Below are 22,037 nucleotides of genomic sequence, written 5' to 3'. Positions count from 1 at the left end.
GTACAAGGGAAGAGCGGGGCCAGGCGACGGGCCGTTTCCCGCTAGATCGTACTTTCTCAAGTCGTTGACTATTCTGGCTATGTTTGGCAGAATCTAAAAGTTCTGTTTGGGTTAACCCCCAGCGGTAACACCCACCTTCACTAATAACGTTTGTCACTCGCTAAATGGTTCCGGGAACCCCAACAACGGCATTCAATTGCTGGCAGCGTTAATTGTAGAGTAAATGGCTCTGCTCGCAGCATTAAAGAGTTAACGCCCACAATAGGTACCAGCAATGATCGCAGGTGTTACTTGCAGAGGGTGAGCATGAATGGCAAACTTCTTGCTGAAGTCCAGGTTCAGGGACCCCAACCCAAGGTGTCCGTCACAGACCTGAACATTATGGTTGGGTTCCAGTCATAAATGGACTAAAATATACAGTCACCAGAGGTGAACCTTATAAGGGGGGCAAAACTCAAAAATGCAACCTACGACAGCCAGCATGGTTCATACTAGTTACAGTGTAAATGGTCAAAAATAATGGTTACAGAAGTGGGTAGAGGGAAAACAGGACTAAAAACAAGGGGTAGGACTAAAAAAATAATCATCAATGGTGACAGGACAGAAAGATTTAGCAGCAAACGTGGGAATTAAAACATACAGGCCAAAACTAGGAATATGTATCACTACAGGTAGGAGGACATAAAATACAGGCCACATCAGGGAAAAATAACCAAATATCTCATTATGTACTTAGGGCCAGATTAAGGTCAGTGGACTCAATTTATAGACTGTAACAGTGTCCTCATCTAGAGTACCATAATACATTATGTCGGTGTTATGTGGCTTTGGGCCCCTCCAGACAACCAGACCCCCAATATCTATACTCTGGCATGGCAGGAGTCTTGTAATCTTTACAGTAAATAGCCAGAAATTGGGTGAAATATTATCTTTATTTGTACAAAAATATAAACACACTGGAAAAGAGTAAAATATAAAAAAATCATATGCAGTTTATGAAGTTTAAAAATAGAAAAATATGCACTTAATAAGACATCAAAACAGAACAGATAAAGACAGGTAAAATATATTGCCATTTGTGCTTATTCACTTATAAAGTTAATTTCCATATGAAAACAGTTTAAAGCATAATGATTGTTCATAATCGATACAATTCTGCATCACCAGAAAGAGGGAAAGAGGGTTACTCGGGGTACTTAAAAGTGGTTGCAGTTTTTTTGTTTTTACAAAGATGACATATTGGGGCAGATTTATCAAGCTATCTGAAAGTCAGAATATTTCTAGTTGCCCACGGCAACCAATCACAGCTCAGCTTTCATTTTACCAGTGCTCATGAATATTTTAAAGGGGAACTGTGATTGGTTGCAATCGGCAACTAGAAATATTCTGACTTTCAGACAACTTGATAAATCTGCCCTATTATCTGTCATTTAAGATAGTGTCCCCAGCCTTTTTTTGTCCAAGGACCGGCTGTGAGCATAACATTTTAGCATTCCCTCTTTCCTATGTCCCCTCTCCTGTAGCATGCCTTCCCCTTTCCCCTAAATGCTACAGGAATGGGGACATTGAAAGGGACACAAAAGTCCCCTTTCCTACAGCATACTCCCCTTCTTCATTCCCCCACTGCATTCTTCCCTTCCTTTACTTCTCTTCTGCATTAATGTTTGGCTCTATTGTCGGCAGACACAATGGGGCACATTTACTTAACTGGTCCCTGCACGATCCCCGAGGTGCGTTGTCCGCCAGAATGCTCATCTGCCGCAATTCATAAAGAGGATGTGCCTGATTTCCTGCTGGTGTCGCTTCCCTGCTGAGGTCCGTCGGAGTTCACCTTCTTCCTCCCGGTGTATGTAAGTGCATTGGATGCGACACAAATTGATTTGTTAAATCCCGCGCGTTGTCAGAATCCATCGGATCGTCCGTTGGCCCGCCCCTCGATTTCTGTTGTGTGAAAGCCGGCGTGATTGCGACACCATACAATCGCGTGCAACGCACTCCCCGGCGATCCCCGAAAACTTTGGAAAACCCAAAGGAAATGCAGCTGCGGGACCTTAGTAAATATGCCCCAATGTCAAGACATAATGTACTGCTCTATTGCCAGTGCGCGTTTACATGTAAATGAAGTAAAGGAATAGAGGACTGCTGTAGGGGAAAGGGGAAGGTATTGGTGAGTTTGGCCACGGCCCTCTCTTGGGCCACGGCCCTGTGATTGGGAAACACTGCTTTAAGGGGTTGCCCAAGTTTGAATTATTTTAAATATATGGCTGGAGGAGCTTAAAAAATAATACAATACATGTGCTTACCTATCTCAAGGTAAAGTTCAAGGTCAAGGTATAGTTTTCAAAACTATATAACAGAAAGCCAGATCACTGTAAGTCTAAAAAAATATCCCCAATATAAAGAACATAACAAACTATTCATATTCAGATATTCATGACCTCATATGCACATTGGAAGGAATTACTGTTGTACTTGACAATAAGATTCTTAAAATGTTCAAGGGTTAGTTAAAGGTATTGGGTCACAGAAGAGTCTCCGGAAAGGGTAGAACCCACCATAGAAAATAAGAAAATAAGCCCCATTTTAAACCTGATGAAGGAACAATTCTGAAAATTTTTAAAATAGAAAATCTAAAAATTCAAAGAGTTTTAGAAAGTACATTCTTGGACTGCGTTCAGAATGCAGAAAGTTAAACTAAACCTGATTCTGATTAGAGTACATAGCAAAAAATAAGTACCCTGTACATACATATCAATAAGCCATTTTAACATATATTAACCTTTGTAGATATAATTTATTACAAAATATATTATTATTTATTTTTATGAAAAAACTGTCATATTTATATATATTCATATAAAAAAGGAAAAGGAATTTAATTCTGAAATTCTGCTAAAAAGTGCAACATTCTACCATTATGTACGCAACATTACGTAATGAATTTCCTTGCAAGATTCTGTGTGATTTGAGTGGAAACAAATGTTTTAATTGGTTTAGATATAGGGGAAAAAGGGGTTAAATGGAAATTAATATTAGAATTTGGAAAATTGAACACAAGATTTGACAAAAAAATATTCACCTTAGGGGACTACACTGTAATTTTTGACTCAAACTCAAAAATTTAACAAATGTAAAAGAACATCTGTATCTCTTCTGCAATGGAAGGCATTTTGAAAGGAAGATAGAATGTGGTCTTCAAACCGACCAGGATTAATTCAGAACAAGATGCAAATTATTTTAGTTTTATGCTGCAATGTATTGTTGGTGGATTGAAATATTGCACACTAGACTTTCCCCATAATTTGGGTTTTTCATGGTGCTCTGTGTTACCATCCCTTTGCACTTGCGGAGCTCCAGATACTGGTTGCGTGGGAGCCTGTAGAGTCTGCACTTTGCCGTAAGGCTGGCTGAGGTTTCCTTGGACTTTGATCCAGGTTATCAGTGATTTCTTCCAATGATGAGAATTCAGAGTCTGTGTCATCCCATGACTAGAAAAAAAGAACATTAACACAATCTCATTTGTTGGTTAAATACCGTATCTACTCAAGTATAAGCCGACCCAAGTATAAGCCAAGGCCCCTAATTTTTTCCACAAAAACCTAGTAAAACCTATATTTTTTTTACTCGAGTATAAGCCGAGTTTGGGTTTTCAGCACAATTTTTGTGCCGAAAAACTAGGCTTATACTCGAGTATATATGGTAGTCGATGTAAAAGTATAAAAATAAAAGTTGCAGTTTTGAAGTTTGCAGAATTCAGAATCCAGCTCTGGAGTATAATAAATGCTGTATCACTAGTCATTAGCGGATCCATCAGAATTTTAAAACCCAGCATGGGTCCGGACTCAGTTAGTGAATCCCGACTTCCACCGCTAACTATTTATATGCTTGTGGCAAAGTCGCCAACAGAATTGAAATTACGCCATTTTGAGGAGGATTATCACTGCCAGTGACATCATCAGGACCAACAATCCTCCCCAAAATGGCTGCGCCCTGTGCCATATTGGGTTCGGCCATTTAAAGACTGCCGGTGACTGATGCTACATCTCTATCCACGATATTTAGATTAACTGCAGCTGGAACTGCTGAAGGGTCCAGATGAGACCCCTGCCATTCACATACTAATGACCCATCCTGCAGATAATTTATGATATGAAAAGATCACCCATGATTTGCCCATGCAATTGGTATGACCCAAAATTATAAATGTTATAAAACAAATAAAAATTTTAATTTATTATTTTACCTGAGATTTTCTTATTTCAGATGCATTTGATGATTTTAAAGTAGAGTTAACTGTTTCTATTCCACCAAATGGTTTCTCCCGTGGCTTTGATAGTTGCCTCTCTAGGCTTCGAGCCATAGACTGCACCACAGACCCTAAGTGTAGAGGACAGAATATACATGAAGTGCAACTATTTTTGCATTACAACTCACTGATTTTCTTGTGTACCCATTGTCCAAAGGGCTCCCTTTTAAAGGCCTGAAATTCTTTAACTTATGATGGCTTTTCTTTGCCCTGGGACAAAGGGAATTTGGCAAAATTGCTCCCAAATCATCCTTTCTGTACAAGCCCTCCATAGTACTTACATAGTATGTAGCATGTGCAAGCTTGGATCTTGATAAATATATCTAACATACAGTACTTCAGTTTATATACTATATCATGCCTGATTCCAGGAACACCTGAACCCTAAGACCAAAATCAAATCAAATAATATATCTGCTGCTTGAAGTCCTCTGACACTGGCACTACTAAGAGACTAAATACAATAAATAGGATACATGTACAGGCGGTCCCCTACTTAAGAACACCTGACTTACAGATGACCCCTAGTTACAAACAGACCTCTGGATATTGGTAAATTACTGTACTTTAGCCTTAAAGGGATATTCCGGGAATAAAAACGTCTGATACAAAAACCCATGATGATATAAATAAATGAATGTAACAATACTCAATGTCATTAGTCACAAAATGGAGCTTAAATAGTTTGATTTTATGATTCACAAAATTTTATGGCCTCTCTAAAGTTATCACCAAGATGGCCGCCACTGGAAACTACAAGTCCCAAGATCCTTTAGTTCTCAGTAACTCCTCCTACCTCTTATTCTGCTCCTAGTGATAATGTAACAAGTTTTCTTGCCCTGTTACCATACTAATGATGTGTAACTGCCATCACCAAAACAGGCAGGTACAGGACATGTGATGTGGACATGTGACCAGCGGCCATTTTCTTTTCTGCAACGGACCGCGCGGAGGAAATAACGGACTGATTAAAGGGCAAGTAGCATTTTAATTCTCCATTACAGTCTATGTCACCAGCATTTTTCTGCTAACGGGGGCAAAATTTTAAATAACAACTAATTTAATTACATATAAGCTTATATTTTAAGGACCCGTTTGTATATAAAGTATGCTGATTCCTGGAATACCCCTTTAAGCTACAATAACTAGATTTATCAGTTATCACAGGTGTCTGCAATTAAGATTTATTATTAATCCTGGTTCCTTATGACAATCCAAAATTTTAATATCCAATTGTCACAGAGACCAAAAAAATTTTTGGCTGGGGTTACAAATAAAATATACAGTTTTGACTTACATACTAATTCAACTTAAGAACAAATCTCCAGAAACTATCTCGTACGTAACCCGGGGACTGCCTGTACTTAGTCCTCATGACCCTAGAGGCAAGATAGTCCAGAATACTAGCTGTGCCAGGAGCTCCTAGACTTTATTGCTTGAACTTATCTCTGGTTTAGCAGAAATACAGACTCTTCTTGTAATTATTTTAAAATTCTACTTAGATAAACTTAAAAAAAAAATTTAAGTGGTATTATCATCTGGCCAATCACATTTACATGAATTCATCTACCATATATAAAATGTACCTGTTTGAAGATAATTTCCTGTAGTCATGTTATCCCTAAGAAATTACATATCTGTCCTTGGATACAACCACCCCCACACCCTGACAGTGGTCAGGCAAACACTATTGAGCCCTGACTGACCACCTGGATTCAGGGTTCATTACCACAGGATGACTGAGGGACATGCAGTAACTCCGGGACATTTCATATGTAAAGACTATTTGTATCTTTGCTCGACCAGAGGTGGTCGTTTCCAAGGACAACAATCTTGTTTCTAAGGGACAACATGATTACATTTATGGAAAATTATTGTCACACAGGAACATCTTATTAATAACATCCAATTGAAGAAATGTATGTAAATGGCAGATAAATTAAATGTCAATGTCCAGATAAGAATATCCCGTTAAGACTTTAAGACTTTGGTATGCATTGTGTCTGAGGGAAAGGCCCAACATGTCCTAGCTCGTGAGTCCCCAGTAGAAAAAACTGAGAACTCATGCATAGTAGTGGATTATAATATAGGCGGTTTGGGCAGTAGCCCGGGGCCCAAGACTTCTAGGGGCCCCTGGCAACCCAAGCTACCTAGCAAATTTTAAACTGAGAAGGACCTTCACCTATGAAAGTGTTGTACATCTGTTCCTCATAATACACATGTACATAAGAGTCATTTCAGGAACTTTTATTGTCCTCCAAAGATCCTGAAACTACAGATTGAAAGCAGGAAGACACATCCTCCAAGTCTGATTCTAGTACCGTACTTGTAGGGCTTAAATATTCATTTAGTTTAATCCGCCCCATGCACTAGTAGATAATCCTCTACTAGAACCTATTGGAAGTTCTTCTCTTCCAGAGGAATAGATGTTCATGTCATACTCGACTCGACTTGACAGCAGGGGGGAAAGAAGAATATCTCTGCTAAGTTTGTTGAAAGTTAAGATACACTTTAACTGATAAGTTCAACTCTAGTGTTAATTAAAGTAAATAATAATTAATATTTTTATTATTTTGTATCAACAATGTTAGCAGTTCTAGTTTTGTTCTATCATCAGTTGCACATTTGTAGAATTTCTGACCTTGGTTTGCTGTGTCCTTAGAAAAGCTAACCACTCTGGGGCTAGGCTTTCCAAGAGGGATATCCGAGTCATCTGACCAATCATCATCACTGATATCTTCAATTGGTTTCTGCACAATAGGAGGAGCCTGAGAGTTTACATTAGTCCTGGGTTTGGGAGTAGGATAGGATGAGCGGTCAACCATTGACGTATCTTCTTCTGAAGTGAAAGGAGGTGTTCTGAAGGGAAAAAAAATAAAAGACATTTCAAACTGAAAACATTCCATCTGCAAGGAAGGAATTACAAAGGCATTTTTACCCAGAATTTTGTTAAAAAATCCTAAACCACGAAATAAATGAAATATAAGATAATGGGGCACATTTACTAAGGGTCCGAACGCTGCATTTTGGTCGGGTTTTGCAATTCTGTCCCGTTTTGCCATGAAATGCCCCAGGTTTTTGGCGCACGCAATCGGATTGTGGTGCATCGGCGCCATCTTGCATGCGGCACAAATTGGGGGGGGTGGATGTCGGACAACCCGACTGATTCGGACAATCTGTGGAATTTAAAAAGCAAATTGTGTTGCAAGATCAGCACTCACATGCACCGGGAAGAAGAAGGTGAACTCCAGCAGACCTCAGCGGGGGAAGCGACAGATGCAGGAAATTGGACGAACAATCTTGGTGAATCGCGGCAGACCCGAATCCTCTTCGGACAATGCACGGCTGGGATTGCAAAGGGACGGGTAAGTAAATGTGCCCCATTGAGTTTATAAGATATAGGGGCTTATTTACTAAGGTCCCGCGGCTGCATTTTCCAATGTTTTCGGGGATCATGCCGGGGATTTTGTTGCACGCGATCGCTTTGTGTCACAATCGCGCCAGCTTTCACGAGACAAAAATCGGGGGCGGACCATTGGACGATCAGACAGATTCGGACAACGGGCAGGATTTAACATTTAAATTGTGTCGTATTACCAAGCATTTACATGCACCAGGAATAAGAAGGTGAACTCCAGCGGACCTGAGCAGGGAAGCGACACATGCAGCATATCGGGCGCACAATCTTTGTGGAATGTGCCAGCCGTGCTGGATCGTCGGACAATGCACCTCGGGGATCACGGAGGGACAGGTAAGTAAATGTGCCTCAATGAGTTTGCCAGCCAGGAATTTGACATTTGACTGATCAACTGCTCAAAGCGTTGGAATCGATATTAAACTCACTAATTTGGGGAAGGAAGTGAGTTTGTATGTATTTTATAGACTCTCGGATATAATTTTTGTATATTTCTTATTAAAATGTGGGGCTTATTCAAAGATATTTTTGGGATTAAAGGTTCTATAAGATGTATGCCACTCTGAGATAATCACTGCCCGAAAGAATTTTCTCGTTTTGAGGGAAAAAATTTGGGAGGAAATTGGGTGTTCATAATGTTTGTCACTAATTTGAAAATTGTACATTGATATCAAAAGGGTTATAGGGCTTAAATACAGTGTTCCATAAGCACTATTGCACTATAGATATTTGCAATTTTTTTTTGCATTTCAGAAATCTAAAGATAAAAGTCACTTCAATGTAAATACACACAAGGTTCTTGAATTTATTCTTATTACAGATGTAAGGAGAAAATGATTGTCTAAGATTTATAAAATGTTAAGTAATATTGAATGTAAAGATTCAGTCAATTTCCCAACCCGTGCTTTTCAATTTGACAGTGATATTAATTTGAACCTCTCAAGCATGTCTCCAGGACTTCTCCAGAGTTGCACCAATTCTCTGGAATGCCCTTCCCCAGACGCTTAGACTAATATCCACCCTCCAAGGTTTCAAACTTGCTCTTAAAACCCATCTCTTTAGGCAGATCTATCACACTCACTAACTGCATGAAACGTCAGCTCTCTCTTCACTAACCCATCCTGTGTCCTATCTCCCATCCTATATCCGGCAAACAGCAGATATATACCAAGCTCCAGGCTTCTCTGCAGTCACTTTCACCTTGGACTGTGTATATAATATTGCAGTTGATGACTTCAAATGGTTCATTTTTTATTTATTCATTTGATATTGTTCCCTTATAAAGAATGGCTGGACCATTATACAAACACTTTTACCTCTTGTGTCACCCCCTCATCCTCATAGACTGTAAGCTCTTGTGTCACCCCCTCATCCTCATAGACTGTAAGCTCTTGTGTCACCTCCTCATCCTCATAGACTGTAAGCTCTTGTGTTACCCCCCTCATCCTCATAGACTGTAAGCTCTTGTGTCACCCCCTCATCCTCATAGACTGTAAGCTCTTGTGTCATCCCCTCATCCTTATAGACTGTAAGCTCTTGTGTCACCCCTTCCTCCTCATAGACTGTAAGCTCTTGTGTCACCCCCTCATCCTCATAGACTGTAAGCTCTTGTGTCACCTCCTCATCCTCTATAGACTGTAAGCTCTTGTGTCAACCCCTCATCCTCATAGACTGTAAGCTCTTGTGTCACCCCCTCATCCTCATAGACTGTAAGCTCGTGTGTCATCCCCTCATCCTCATAGACTGTAAGCTCTTGTATCACCCCCTCATCCTCATAGACTGTAAGCTCTTGTGTCATCCCCTCATCCTCATAGACTGTAAGCTCCTGTGTCACCCCCTCATCCTCATAGACTGTAAGCTCTTGTATCACCCCCTCATCCTCATAGACTGTAAGCTCTTGTGTCACCTCTCATCCTCATAGACTGTAAGCTCTTGTGTCACCCCCTCATACTCATAGACTGTAAGCTCTTGTGTCACCCCTTCATCCTCATAGACTGTAAGCTCTTGTGTCACCCCCTCATCCTCATAGACTGTAAGCTCTTGTGTCACCTCCTCATCCTCATAGACTGTAAGCTCTTGTGTTACCCCCCTCATCCTCATAGACTGTAAGCTCTTGTGTCACCCCCTCATCCTCATAGACTGTAAGCTCTTGTGTCATCCCCTCATCCTTATAGACTGTAAGCTCTTGTGTCACCCCTTCCTCCTCATAGACTGTAAGCTCTTGTGTCACCCCCTCATCCTCATAGACTGTAAGCTCTTGTGTCACCTCCTCATCCTCTATAGACTGTAAGCTCTTGTGTCAACCCCTCATCCTCATAGACTGTAAGCTCTTGTGTCACCCCCTCATCCTCATAGACTGTAAGCTCTTGTGTCATCCCCTCATCCTCATAGACTGTAAGCTCTTGTATCACCCCCTCATCCTCATAGACTGTAAGCTCTTGTGTCATCCCCTCATCCTCATAGACTGTAAGCTCCTGTGTCACCCCCTCATCCTCATAGACTGTAAGCTCTTGTATCACCCCCTCATCCTCATAGACTGTAAGCTCTTGTGTCACCTCTCATCCTCATAGACTGTAAGCTCTTGTGTCACCCCCTCATACTCATAGACTGTAAGCTCTTGTGTCACCCCTTCATCCTCATATACTGTAAGCTCTTGTGATCAGGGCCCTCACTCCTATTGTTCCATATGACTGTGTTATTACTCTGTAATGTAATATTATATTTGTATATGCCCATATAATTTGTAAAGTGCTACAGAATTTGATGGCGCTATATAAATAATGATTATTATTATTATGATTATTATTCCCAGTAGGAGAAAAAATAGGATCTTGAAATAGGAATTAAAAATAAGCACTTTTGGAAAAAAAAAATATAATTTTGGTATAAAAATATAGGTAAAGTATCTTTCTGTATCAGTCATAGAATGTACAATTCAACATTATATTTACATTGTATTATTATCCTTCTGTTCTCAATAAAATGAATAGGGGGGGGGGGGGTGTTTAGGTGTAAGAAATGCAATCAGGAAGATGCAGATTTATTGCATACGTTATGGAGTTGCCACAAGATATGTTCTTTCTGGAAGTAGATTTGTTTGGGATTGAACAGATTGACTAATTTACAAATATGCTTGAAAATAGAAAATGCCCTTGTAGGTAGCAAAATTTGGGTTGGTTGGATCACTAGCACAGAAGAATTATATTTTCAAAGGACTATTTATCGCTACAGTATTGATAATTAAGGAATGGATATCTGAAGAGGGACCAGTATACATAGAAAGGGCAAATATGATTGATAGAATTATAAGTTATGAAAAAAAATTGGTTTAAGGAGAAAAAACATATTATTTCATGGCAGAGAAAAGTGGCTTCTCTGATATGACGTCTGGGATGGGTTTTTTCACCAGTTGGGACCAGAGGAATGTGGAGGGATTTGGGAATTAAATTGGTCATATTTATTGATTTGTTGTTACCCTGTTTTTTTTTTTTTTTTTTTAATGGCATCTGATAGAAACCTATGGGAAATTATGTATTTTTGAATTTTTTTTAGTGTATGTCTTGATAATCATTTAATAAAGCATTTTGGAAAAAAGAAAAAGACTGGGGAACTGCTGGGGGCATGGCTTGTCCAAGGGGGTGGGGTTTATTTATCTCCGTTTCAAATTGCAGAAAGAGAATAAGAGGGGGGTTCCTACTGCAGCCAGTTGTCTTACAGATAGACACAGTAAATGTAGGATGGGGACATGGCTGAACTCCAGGGACATAACAAGAGATTATGTATATACACTTATTAGTGTAAAGGAGTTTTCCAGGATTAAACATTTTCCATACTGTACCAATGGGATACAATGACATAGAATCACCACTGTCTACAGTTACATTTTCCTTGTAAAACAGACTCATTGGTGTGGTTATTGTCACAGGTAACATGACTAGACTACTTGCAAGTCAGACTTTGATGTAGAGAGACTTGCTATATTTAAGGTAGCACTGAGGTATAGTTTTCCTTTTCCCTCCCTGGAAAACGTATTTGCATATTCTTTACTTAGCCGATCATGCACGGCCTTTATGGCCCCTTACACCTGCAAAGGCAAACGAATGACATACTTCCTGACCTTAGTCCATGGCCTCACACCTACCCAAACCAGTTACCTATACTGAACTGACAGGTTGTAATTACTTTAAAACAGAGATATCTATAGTCGCGATTTGGGATATAACTGCAAAAATGTAAAATTAAGACAATGGGATTTTGAACACTGCACCATGTGACACCATGTGAACTGTTCTTGTAAAATCACACAGTATTTTATGAGTATATCCCTATTGTTTGCAAAAAATAATGGTCACATATTAGACTCACCTGGCCCGTGGGGAGACATTCATTGCTTTTCTTGTATTTTGACCAGCTGTCTCCCTTGGGAGTGGTGTGGAAGATACAACCATTCTGACATTGCCAACTTGCTCAGTGGATCCAGAGGTGGTGATGAAACGTGGACTCCTCGGGCTCTGAACTGTGGCTGCATGTAGATAATAGGACATGGCAATGAGTGTGCATAGGGACATACAATACATCTGAGAAATACAAAATACATGAGGTAAAGTGGCCAATTCCTTTAACTTAAGTTCCCAATTGTATATAAATAAGTATCCTCTCCTACACAGATGCAAGGATCCTTACTTGAGAGCTGTGAGGCCGTGGACATTAACAATTCTTTATCCACATTTCTATTTTGTTTCTTCACTTGCTTGTTGAGAAGTTTTTCCATTCTTGTTCTTTCCGTCTCAATTTCTGGCCATTTCTTCACTTTTTGCTGATACTGCTTTGTCAGGATAGATCTCAATTCTTTGTAGACGGATAATGATATTCCTTTAGAGTCCTTTAAAGTACACAAACAGGGGACTATTAAAGGGATGATAACATTGCTAATGTTACAATAGGCCATTTAGGACTTAATTCTCAAAATTTTCCACAAAGGGCCATGGCTAAAGACCCACAGGTCCTTGTACAACAGTCTAGGTTGCAACCAGGCCAGTAATGATGATATAACTCTATGTCATGTCATAGACAAGGATTCTTTACGGTTAGAATAGCGAGACTAGATTCTTAAAGGAAATAATCCACCAGGATCACGGATTGTAAACTAAGCACACTTACATACAGGTGTGTGTCCTCTCTAGCAGGATCAGTTCTTTCTTTAGCTACTAATGCCCTTGTTTTTTTTAAAAAAAGGCTTTAAAAATTGTGCAAATGAGCCTGATGGGCTCCAGTTTCAATTAACAGGAGCCTGGAGCCCCTCAAGCTCATTTGTATAATTTTTAAACCCTTTTTTTGTAAAAAGAAGGGCATAAGAAGCTAAAAGAAGAACAGATTCTGCCAGAGGGGGCACACAGCAGTATATAAGTGTGCTTGGACTACAATTCTAGATTCTGGTGGTAGATTTCCTCTAAGATGGGACATTGATCCAGGGAATTACTCTGACTACTATATAAAAGTTGGTAACAAATCTTTTCTCACTATGGGCTAAAAACCCAAGCCTTATGGGTTTTTTAACTTTCTTTGGATCACCACTGTAGAATTATAGGAAGGATTTGAGAAACGTTATCTTTATTCAATCTAATCTACTCTAGTGATCTGCCCTCCAGAAAAGGTTTATCTCCATTACCTTTTTCACACCCATACTTTCAAGCTTCTCCAGTAATGTTTGCTTCAAAATAGGGCGAAACTGCTTGGCAAAATTAGGGTCTTTTCTCATTGTGTCAATCTTTCTCATTCTTTGCAGTAGAGACTCATCTAAAATGTCCAAGCAAATTAAACAATCATATTAATGTAGAACAATAAGCAGTTTTCATGTATAATGATTTGTCACAAACCCACCACCACCCCATCATTTCCTCCCCGTTTCTGACTTTTTAAGGATCAGAGAAACCCTCCTTCAAAGTTTTAATTTACATATCAGTAGTTTACTATAGAAAGCCCCTTCAATGATGAATGGCCATCGTGTACAGATATTATGAGACAATGAAGCTATACTAACATGTGTCAAGGAGACATGAGTTGTTCCTTTGAAATATAAAAGCTAAAGATGCAAATTGAGGTCCTTCATTTACAAGTAGGTCATGTAATTCAGATGTGACCTTTCAGTAAAATAGATGCATTGCGGCTTATTTACTAAGGGTCCCGTGGGTGCATTTCCGTCGGGTATTCCAACATTTTCGGGGATCACGCCGCTGGGACAGGGATTTAGAATGGGATTGTGTCATCGGATTTGTCATCGGATTTCGGTGCATCGGTGCCAGCTTTCATGCGTCGGACGACCAGACTGATTTGGACAGTGCGCAGAATTTAACTTTAAAATTCTGTCGCAAGCCAATCACTTACATGCACTGGGAAGAAGAAGGTGAACTCTGTCGAACCTGAGCAGGGAGTGAGACATGCAGGATATCGGACGCTTGATGTAAGTGAGTCGCGGCACAGTGCATGATCGTCAGACCATCTGGATCGGGGAACGTGCAGGACCGGGTAAGTAAATGTGCTACATTGTCTCTTATGGTTTATGTGTCTACATTTATGTGCAGCAATAAGGGATACTGTCAGTCTAACTTTGAGGAAGAAATCTGTATGTTCTACTTACCATCATCACTTGACTCCTCACTTGGTTCTGATTTTCCTCTTCCAACTGGTGCAACCTCCACTGCAACCTGAGGCACTGTATTAGAAAAGACACATTAAATTAAGGTTCTCTTCCATGTAATACAATGTTGCACAGTAATCAAATATATTTTGCAGTTTTATATGAAAAGCCATCAAATCAACAAAAAAAAACTACTTTTATTTAGCTATTTAACTTTTTATGCAATCAATATGCTAATAAATCTATCTTCTGTAAGTTGAGTGTTACAACCCTGTCTTCTCTGGACAAGGACCTCCCACCTAATGGGGGGTACAGAGCCAGGTGTCTTCAAAAAAATTTCAGCTGCTTCAGAATTAGTGAGTCGGCACCTACTACACCCTAAATTTAAATCTCCCTCTTTTACCTGGAAGACAATAAACAAAATATCTCCAGGTTCTAATGCCTGGTTTATCAAAATATAAAAATAATTGGGCCCATACAACGATAGTGATAAACCAGAACAAGAAAAAACATCCAAATGTTCTCAAAATTGTGTAAATGAAAACGGCTTAAAGAAATAAAAAATAACACCTTATTGAGCTCCAAACACAAAAGTATGAAAAAGTTACGAGTGTCATCACATGGCTAATATGGACTGGAATTGGCAATTGGAATCTCTGTGATCGTACTGATCTAAAGAATAAAGGAGGTGTAAAATCTAATAAAGTACATAGAATATAAATGGACGACAATTTGCTTTGAGGTAAACAAGCCCTCATACCACTCTTCAAATGAAAAAAACATTTAAAGTTCTGGCTTTTGAGAGGAGGGGGTAAAAACACAAAAACAAAATTAGAAAAGGGGTGAGGATTTTAGACGATTCAAAGATCTGAATTTGTTGATCCCCCGAACTCATGTATAGTTGGGCCAAATGTTCACAATTTCAATCATCTCTGGAATACAGGGCTCTGCTTTTTCTATGTGTTGAGGATGCTCTAGAAGAGTTACATTGTTTGAAATTTCACAATCTTTTTTCCCAATTCTGGCACCTCCCATTTTTCTTTTTTTTTTCTCTTTCTCCTGCCATATAAGACATCAGCATTGTTTAAAATGTTACTTTCCCCTATATTATATTGAGTTTTTTGTTTTGTTTGATGCAATATGCTAATAAATCGTTGTAAAAAGCTTTAAATAAAGAAGAAAAAAAAAATAGAAAAAGGGGTGTGTCCATCAAAGGTTAAACGAGGTAATAGCAGAAAGGTGGTAGAGCTTCCTCTTTAGTTTATATTCGGTATAAATATATGTTGTCACATTGATAAAGTGTATCTTTTGACTTACCCTCTTTGAATTCTCGGCTTGAGTTCAGATCTCTTATCTTCGGGGAAGAAAATGAAAGAATTGATTTAATTGGACTCTACTGACAACAGAAATGATATAAACTGAAAAATAAGAACTATACCATGAGGATATTCTCGAATATTGTTTAGAACTCTTATCGTTTATTTCATTGTTTAAAAAAAGGCGTATAAAATAGAAATAAAGCATAGATAAAAAGCTATGGTAGACAGAGTCTACATGTTTCTGTACTTTCGGGACTTTTAACCCTGACTTGTAGGATTAGAACAGGTGTTTTTTTCACTGTAATGACTGCAGACATTACACAACAAGTAGGTCATACAGCCTATTTTTTCAATATTACCAGTATAAACATTTTTTAATTTTACACTTACTGTACATGAAAAAATCTAAGATATGAATCAGTAGTGTAGTAAGTATTACATCCTGTTTTTAATTTAACCCATATGAGCCCGGGTATTTCGAGAAAAGATCCAAAGCATTTCTTGATTTAAGAGAATTCTCTTGTGATCGCCGCCCCATTTTGGTTTGTTTACTCTCTCAATTGCACTAAGATCACACCAACTACAACTCCCAGAATGTACATCCCGTAAAAGTCAGAGGTATTTGTCACATTCTTATTCCCGAAAGCAGACAAATGTCTTTTAAAGGGTATTTTTAAAGGCCCAGTTGTGCATCCAACATATGGTATGTTGCAAATATTGCAGGAAGCAAGAAAAATTACAATTGCAATGAATGTATTGTTTGATTCAGACCCTGTAACCAATCATCTGCACATTTTACAGGGTTGGGCAAATTTACAACTAGCACAGAGATCACGGTCATATTTATAAAATCCCTCTTGCTGAGCGGAAAAACAAAAAAAAAAAAATGATAAAAGCAATCCCAACATTTAATCTTTTTTTTTTTGCCACGTAACATATATTATTTTTTGTCTACTAACGTAGACAATGAGGAAGAGTGAAGAAATCAGACGATACCTTTTAGAGGCTAACTGAGTACATTTGATGGTGACCTTTGAGAATGCTAGTTAACGTAGACAATGACACATCTCTTCGGAGTAAGGAGAGTTTTTATTTTTTTACAATATTTACTAGCTCTTTGTATTGTGTACTGTAAGTTGTGGAAAGTATGTATTGTTTGTCGAATATTTATTTCATTTTTGTTGGAACTCTCCAGAAGACTCGCTGTAGGTATTTTGGCAACTATTGGGAAGAACGGGAAGAACTCTATTTATCTTTAGATGATAATCCTTTCCTTTTCCATATCAGGTGGTACAGTTGTTATATTGATGACCTTCTCCTAAGAATTGTCCTAAGAATGGTCATTTGACTCATCAGTCAAAGAAAACAGTATATGAACACAGGTTTATCTCTAAAATACCCTTAGTATATAAGGAAGTGCTTGGTGATACCGAGTCAGCTCTATTAGGACATATTACACATCCAGTACCTTTCTCTCCTGTGACTTGATGACTTTTTCCTGACTCTTAATTGTAGATTGCAGCGTCTGGATTGCCGACTCAAACTGTTCATCTCTTGCTTTCTGGTCACTGGACAAAGACGCTCTCAGACGCTTATTCTCACTCATAAGCTAAAGATATGATACAGATAAATTGTTTGAACATGAAAAACATTCCACATGGAATTTAGTTGCAATGAAAACTTGTCATTTAGTAGGTTGTGTGGTCATGTTCCCATCGTACATTAACAGGAATAACTTTAGTGGTAACATTTGTGCCCTCAAACCTTGAATAGGCCAAATGGTCCCTGTACGGAACCTGTTCCCAGGGTTGGCTCCAGGTTTCAGTAGGCCTCTGGGCAACAGAGCCACAGTGGGCCCCTTTACAGTAAACTCACTTGGCTACTGTAAACTAAAACAGTCTCATATTCCCTAGTTTATCATTCCCAAATAGCCCCCTCATGGTAATTTTATATAAAGCCCTCATCACCCCCTATGGATTCATTGTGCATAGCCTTATGTGGGCCCCCCAGCAGCTCTGGGCCCCGCCACTTGCCCAGGGATGCCCAGAGCTGGTGCCAGCCCTGCGTGTCCCACACCCCAAACTGGAAATGGGATAGAGTGTATTACTACCAAAGAAGTGTATTGGAACTCTCTTGCTTAACCCTTGCATCCACTTTCTCATTGGGGGGACTGTAGGACACAGAGGGTCTTGCAGCATAGTATCATGACCTGGACCCTCAAGCTCATTACCCTACAAGAATTGTCATGACTTTTTATACTTTTAACGAGGATAACATAAATCTTTCTTACCTCTTCTCTCTCTGCGCTGTGACTCGTCTTCATTTCTTTTATCTTCCTTTTCCATTCAATTTTCTGAAAGAAAATGTATTTTGGGGAATTTAGATTCATGCTTATAGAAAGCAGTTATATGATTAGAAATAAACTCTAGGAAAGCAAAACTATTCTCTGCTATACCTGCTTCTCCAGCTCTTCTCTCATGGTGAGAAGTTCTCTTTGTATCCTCTGCTTCTCATGACGGTCCTCATCATCTAGGAGCTCACCAAGATTGGAGGTCACTGACATTTTATTCTCCATGTCCTGGAATCTCTAAGGAATGAAGGGCAATTACATTATTGGATTTAGTCTTCTCATGTATTTACATGTATGATGTATGAATGTAAGATGTTGAGCATTGTTAAGAAGAATGGCTGCTCAGCAGATAACTGTAGAAGACATATGTGAACTTCACACAGCTTCACACTTACAACTGTGTTCTTGACAGCAATGTCTTCAAACTGAGAGATGAACTGTTGTCTAAGTTTATCCATCTCATTCTGCAGTTTCACTCTTTCTTCTTCTTTCCATCTTGCAAAATCCATTATCAAACTTTCCTCTTTTCGTCGAGCTTCCTCAAGCTCCTTGTGCATACAAAAACAAATGTTGTATTAAAAGAAGAAATAACCAAGTTTGGAATGTATAATACGAATCATGAGGTACCATGAGAGTTCCCAACTGAAAAATAAGAAAGACTGCTCCTTTAAAGGGGTTTTGACACAAAACAAGTTAAGCCCTATCCACAGCATAGGGTCTAACTTTTTGATGAGTCTGGTTCTCAGTGATGATTGTGCCGCACTCGACAATCTCCGCAATAGAGATGAATGGGGCAGTCCAACCATGCGTGACCTGCTACTCCAGTCATCTAGGGGTCAACACTGGGGAACATTGGACCCCTGTTCATCACTGAGACCGCCACTGATCAGCAAGTTAGACCCTTTCCTTTAAAAAAGCTCTCTCACCACAAGAATATGGCAAAACTGTCCAATGGTTGAGAGTCATCCACCTGTAATACCCTTGTCATCCAGGAGAACATTTGGTATATCAGGTGTGGTGGACTAATCCATTTCCAGAAGGTTCTCTTCATAATAAATTTAGACTTCATTCATCTCTGTATAACATACAGGCCCAGATTTATCAATAGTGAGGCAAACTGCACCTCAGATTATTTTTGGTTCCACTTAATTTTTACTCAATAGCTGCTGTACCTGCATCCTACGCTGATGTTCCATCTCCCTTTCTGTCTCCAGCTGTGACTGAGTCTTCACCAGGGTGTTCTTTAGTTCCTGAATGCCTTCTTGAATGTCATCGACCTGCCTCTTCTTTTGTTTTTCTTTAAAAAAACAAATAATAAAAGTTTTTGTTTCTCCAAGAAAAAAAAATCAGGGAGGTAAACTTAAGCACAACCGACCAAATGATTCTGAACCTCAAAGCCTGAATTAGAATTTTGGAACAGTTGTATGTGATGGTCACCCTCATTGTACTCCTTCGTAAGCCATGAAAACTGTAACCAGACTTTATAGTGACTTCTCCCATAAACTTTAATAGACATTGATATAAATAATAATAATAATATATATTCCAATAGGCAAATTTATATTATTATCAGTTTATTACAGAAGTGCTCAGAGATTTGCACCTATGGTCAACAAAGATCATGGACACCCTTTACCAATCTATAAAAATCACTCCTGGAAAAAATGTCTTATAAAATCACCTAAATATTACCGGCTAATGAAGTGCCAAATATTTTTTGTTGTACATCTTTATTAATATTATATTTTCATATTGATTGTTTTCACTTGTTCAATTCTCTGTCTATCAGCTCCTGAAAAGCTGTTCTTCAGGGTTGCTGAAAGTTGGGCCTCCAACAATCTGATAACAAGGACCTATTCTATGGATCGGTTATCGGTAGTGATGAGCAGATCTAAACCTACAATGTTTGTGTCCCTGCCGAACATTGCTGGTTTGGGTCCCTGAACACAAACCTGGACTTCAGCCAGAAATTCGGGTTTGGCGTTCAGGCACACGAATGAACTTCCAGCTTCAGCCGAACTCTGCAAACCGGAAACTGAACTCATCCCTAGTTATCAGACATTTTTAGCTCAGAAAACCCCTTTAAGCCAATATTTTCAGGCGAACAAGAGGGCAATTCTCACAGTATAGAGAGTATAGATACAACATTACTATAACACATGGACAATACCGTGCTCTGTGACCTCAGGGTGTCTGCGTTTATGATGCTCCTGGAGATGGTAGTAGGTCATAAAGGCTTTATCACACAGCTGGCACTAAAGATTGAAAGGGAAGAGGATAAAAATCGATAAATAAATTCTCAACACTCTACAATATTGTATTGTTTCATATATCTTTGCATTTTTGGTCCCTACCTTATGATAATTATTAGCGTCAGCCTTGAACATGGTCTGTTGAGCTTCAAACAGCTTCTTCCTTATCTTATTCTCCTCCTTAACTTTCCGCAACTCCTCACCTTGCTTGACCATGTCATCCTTAGTTTTCTGATGGTCACTTATCGCTTTTTGGACCTGATCTTCTAACTGCGTTACATTGTTACAGAGAAATTCTTGGCACTGGAGAAGGTATTCGATTATCAGTTGTGCCAGCTTAAGGACCTTGAGGAGCACTGGGTCCACGGGCTGCTGACAATATGGACACTTCTCACTATCCAGATTACAGAAGGTCACCGTGCTGACGGTCTCCTGCAACGTGGTGATGTCTAATTCATAGGCAACTCTGTCCACATCAATGGCACTGAAACGCCTCCAGTCGATAAGATCCTTACGAGGGCGAAATCTGAAGCTCTGAAGTAGAGTGCCATTCTGTGACAGGGCTAGAAGAGGTGCTGATGGGTATTGATGAGGGTTTGGAACATATCCCGGCATCTTCAGTGAACGTGGGCTGGATACCAACGAGGACAGGGGATAGTATATATTTCCAAAGAAAGACTGTGGATGAAAAACAAAGGACAATTTTGAACAAAAACTTCATAAAAAGTCATACGGTTTGTTAACATGTGAGTATGAATATTTTATTTCAACGAGCTGTAAGTAGATGTACTGTCCACTAGGTGGCAGAATAATCTAAATAAAGAAAACGCCTGTCTTATCTCTATTTCATGAATTTATTGTAAATTTTACACTAGTTTTGTGTGGCGCAGTCACATCTGTTCTCTATTGAGTGCTACTTCCCATGTATATGATACTAATTATGGCCACTATACAATATATGTCACTGTGCTTGGTAGAATGAGAAGAAGCCACAGCTGATATTGCGGTACGGGGGGTGTCAACAAAGTCTCAACAAGTCTGCTATATAAACCTTTAACTCTGGCCTTTTGGTTTACTTATTGTCCCAAAAAGCCCTACCCTAAAGCTGACCTGTGTAGCAATTAAAGGGGATGTCCATAGTGAAGAAAGTTGCGGCTCTTTTTAGTGAGCCAGATCAGTAGGTTCGGCTCCTAAAAAGAGCTCTTCTGGCTCTCAAATGGCTCCCTATTACCTGTATAATAAGGAGCCTCAGTCCAGCCAGTCACCCCTCTACACCTCAGGTTTAACCTTATTTTATCAGGTTAAAGGGGTCGTGGTGAGCCAATTAGGGGGGGGGGGTCAAGTTAGCTATCAGCTTATTGTAGAGTGCTGACTCCCATCATTCACATAGAGGAGACAACTCTTAGGGTGTTGCCACACGTGGCATTTTTTAAGAATGCGTTTTCAGTCTGTTTAAAAATGCATGCAATAATTGAAAAACTATCACAGGCCCTCAGCTGTAAAGCGATTGCGGCCTCCCAATGTTTAAACGTTTTTGGATGATCTGATGTTAAAGGAAACCTACCACTTGAAGTGGCAGGTTTCTGATGGAAATACCGGGCACCAGCTCAGGGTGAGCTTGTGCCGGAGCTTATTTTCGTTAGTGTTTTAAACCGCGGTATCGCGGTTTAAAACACTTTTTAAACTTTATAGCCGGCGCAGGCAGGTATGCGCTCGGCGCTTACCGTGCGCGCGGCTACATAGGAAGTGAATGAGAGC

General features: G+C 39.4%; 1 protein-coding gene across 2 annotated transcripts in view; it reads right to left on the bottom strand.

The window, feature by feature from the left end:
* Positions 1 to 2,883: 2,883 nt before the first annotated feature.
* Positions 2,884 to 22,037, bottom strand: part of DZIP1L (DAZ interacting zinc finger protein 1 like) — a 32,342-nt gene continuing 13,188 nt past the window's right edge. For both annotated transcript variants that reach the window (XM_072143449.1, XM_072143448.1), the window contains exons 2-16: positions 20,382 to 20,957; positions 20,198 to 20,282; positions 19,200 to 19,324; positions 18,423 to 18,575; positions 18,133 to 18,264; positions 17,968 to 18,030; positions 17,146 to 17,286; positions 15,676 to 15,712; positions 14,359 to 14,433; positions 13,390 to 13,517; positions 12,405 to 12,603; positions 12,087 to 12,243; positions 6,948 to 7,165; positions 4,244 to 4,377; positions 2,884 to 3,488 (exon numbers count right to left, since the gene is read on the bottom strand). In XM_072143449.1, coding sequence (XP_071999550.1) covers positions 3,327 to 3,488; positions 4,244 to 4,377; positions 6,948 to 7,165; positions 12,087 to 12,243; positions 12,405 to 12,603; positions 13,390 to 13,517; positions 14,359 to 14,433; positions 15,676 to 15,712; positions 17,146 to 17,286; positions 17,968 to 18,030; positions 18,133 to 18,264; positions 18,423 to 18,575; positions 19,200 to 19,324; positions 20,198 to 20,282; positions 20,382 to 20,894 — 2,322 coding nt within the window. In that variant the 5' untranslated portion in view covers positions 20,895 to 20,957 and the 3' untranslated portion in view covers positions 2,884 to 3,326. The remainder of the gene's footprint in view (positions 3,489 to 4,243; positions 4,378 to 6,947; positions 7,166 to 12,086; positions 12,244 to 12,404; positions 12,604 to 13,389; positions 13,518 to 14,358; positions 14,434 to 15,675; positions 15,713 to 17,145; positions 17,287 to 17,967; positions 18,031 to 18,132; positions 18,265 to 18,422; positions 18,576 to 19,199; positions 19,325 to 20,197; positions 20,283 to 20,381; positions 20,958 to 22,037) is intronic.

Source organism: Engystomops pustulosus, chromosome 3 (assembly GCF_040894005.1).
Source record: "Engystomops pustulosus chromosome 3, aEngPut4.maternal, whole genome shotgun sequence".
Taxonomy (NCBI): Eukaryota; Metazoa; Chordata; class Amphibia; order Anura; family Leptodactylidae; genus Engystomops; species Engystomops pustulosus.
This window is presented reverse-complemented; position numbering and strand designations above follow the sequence as displayed.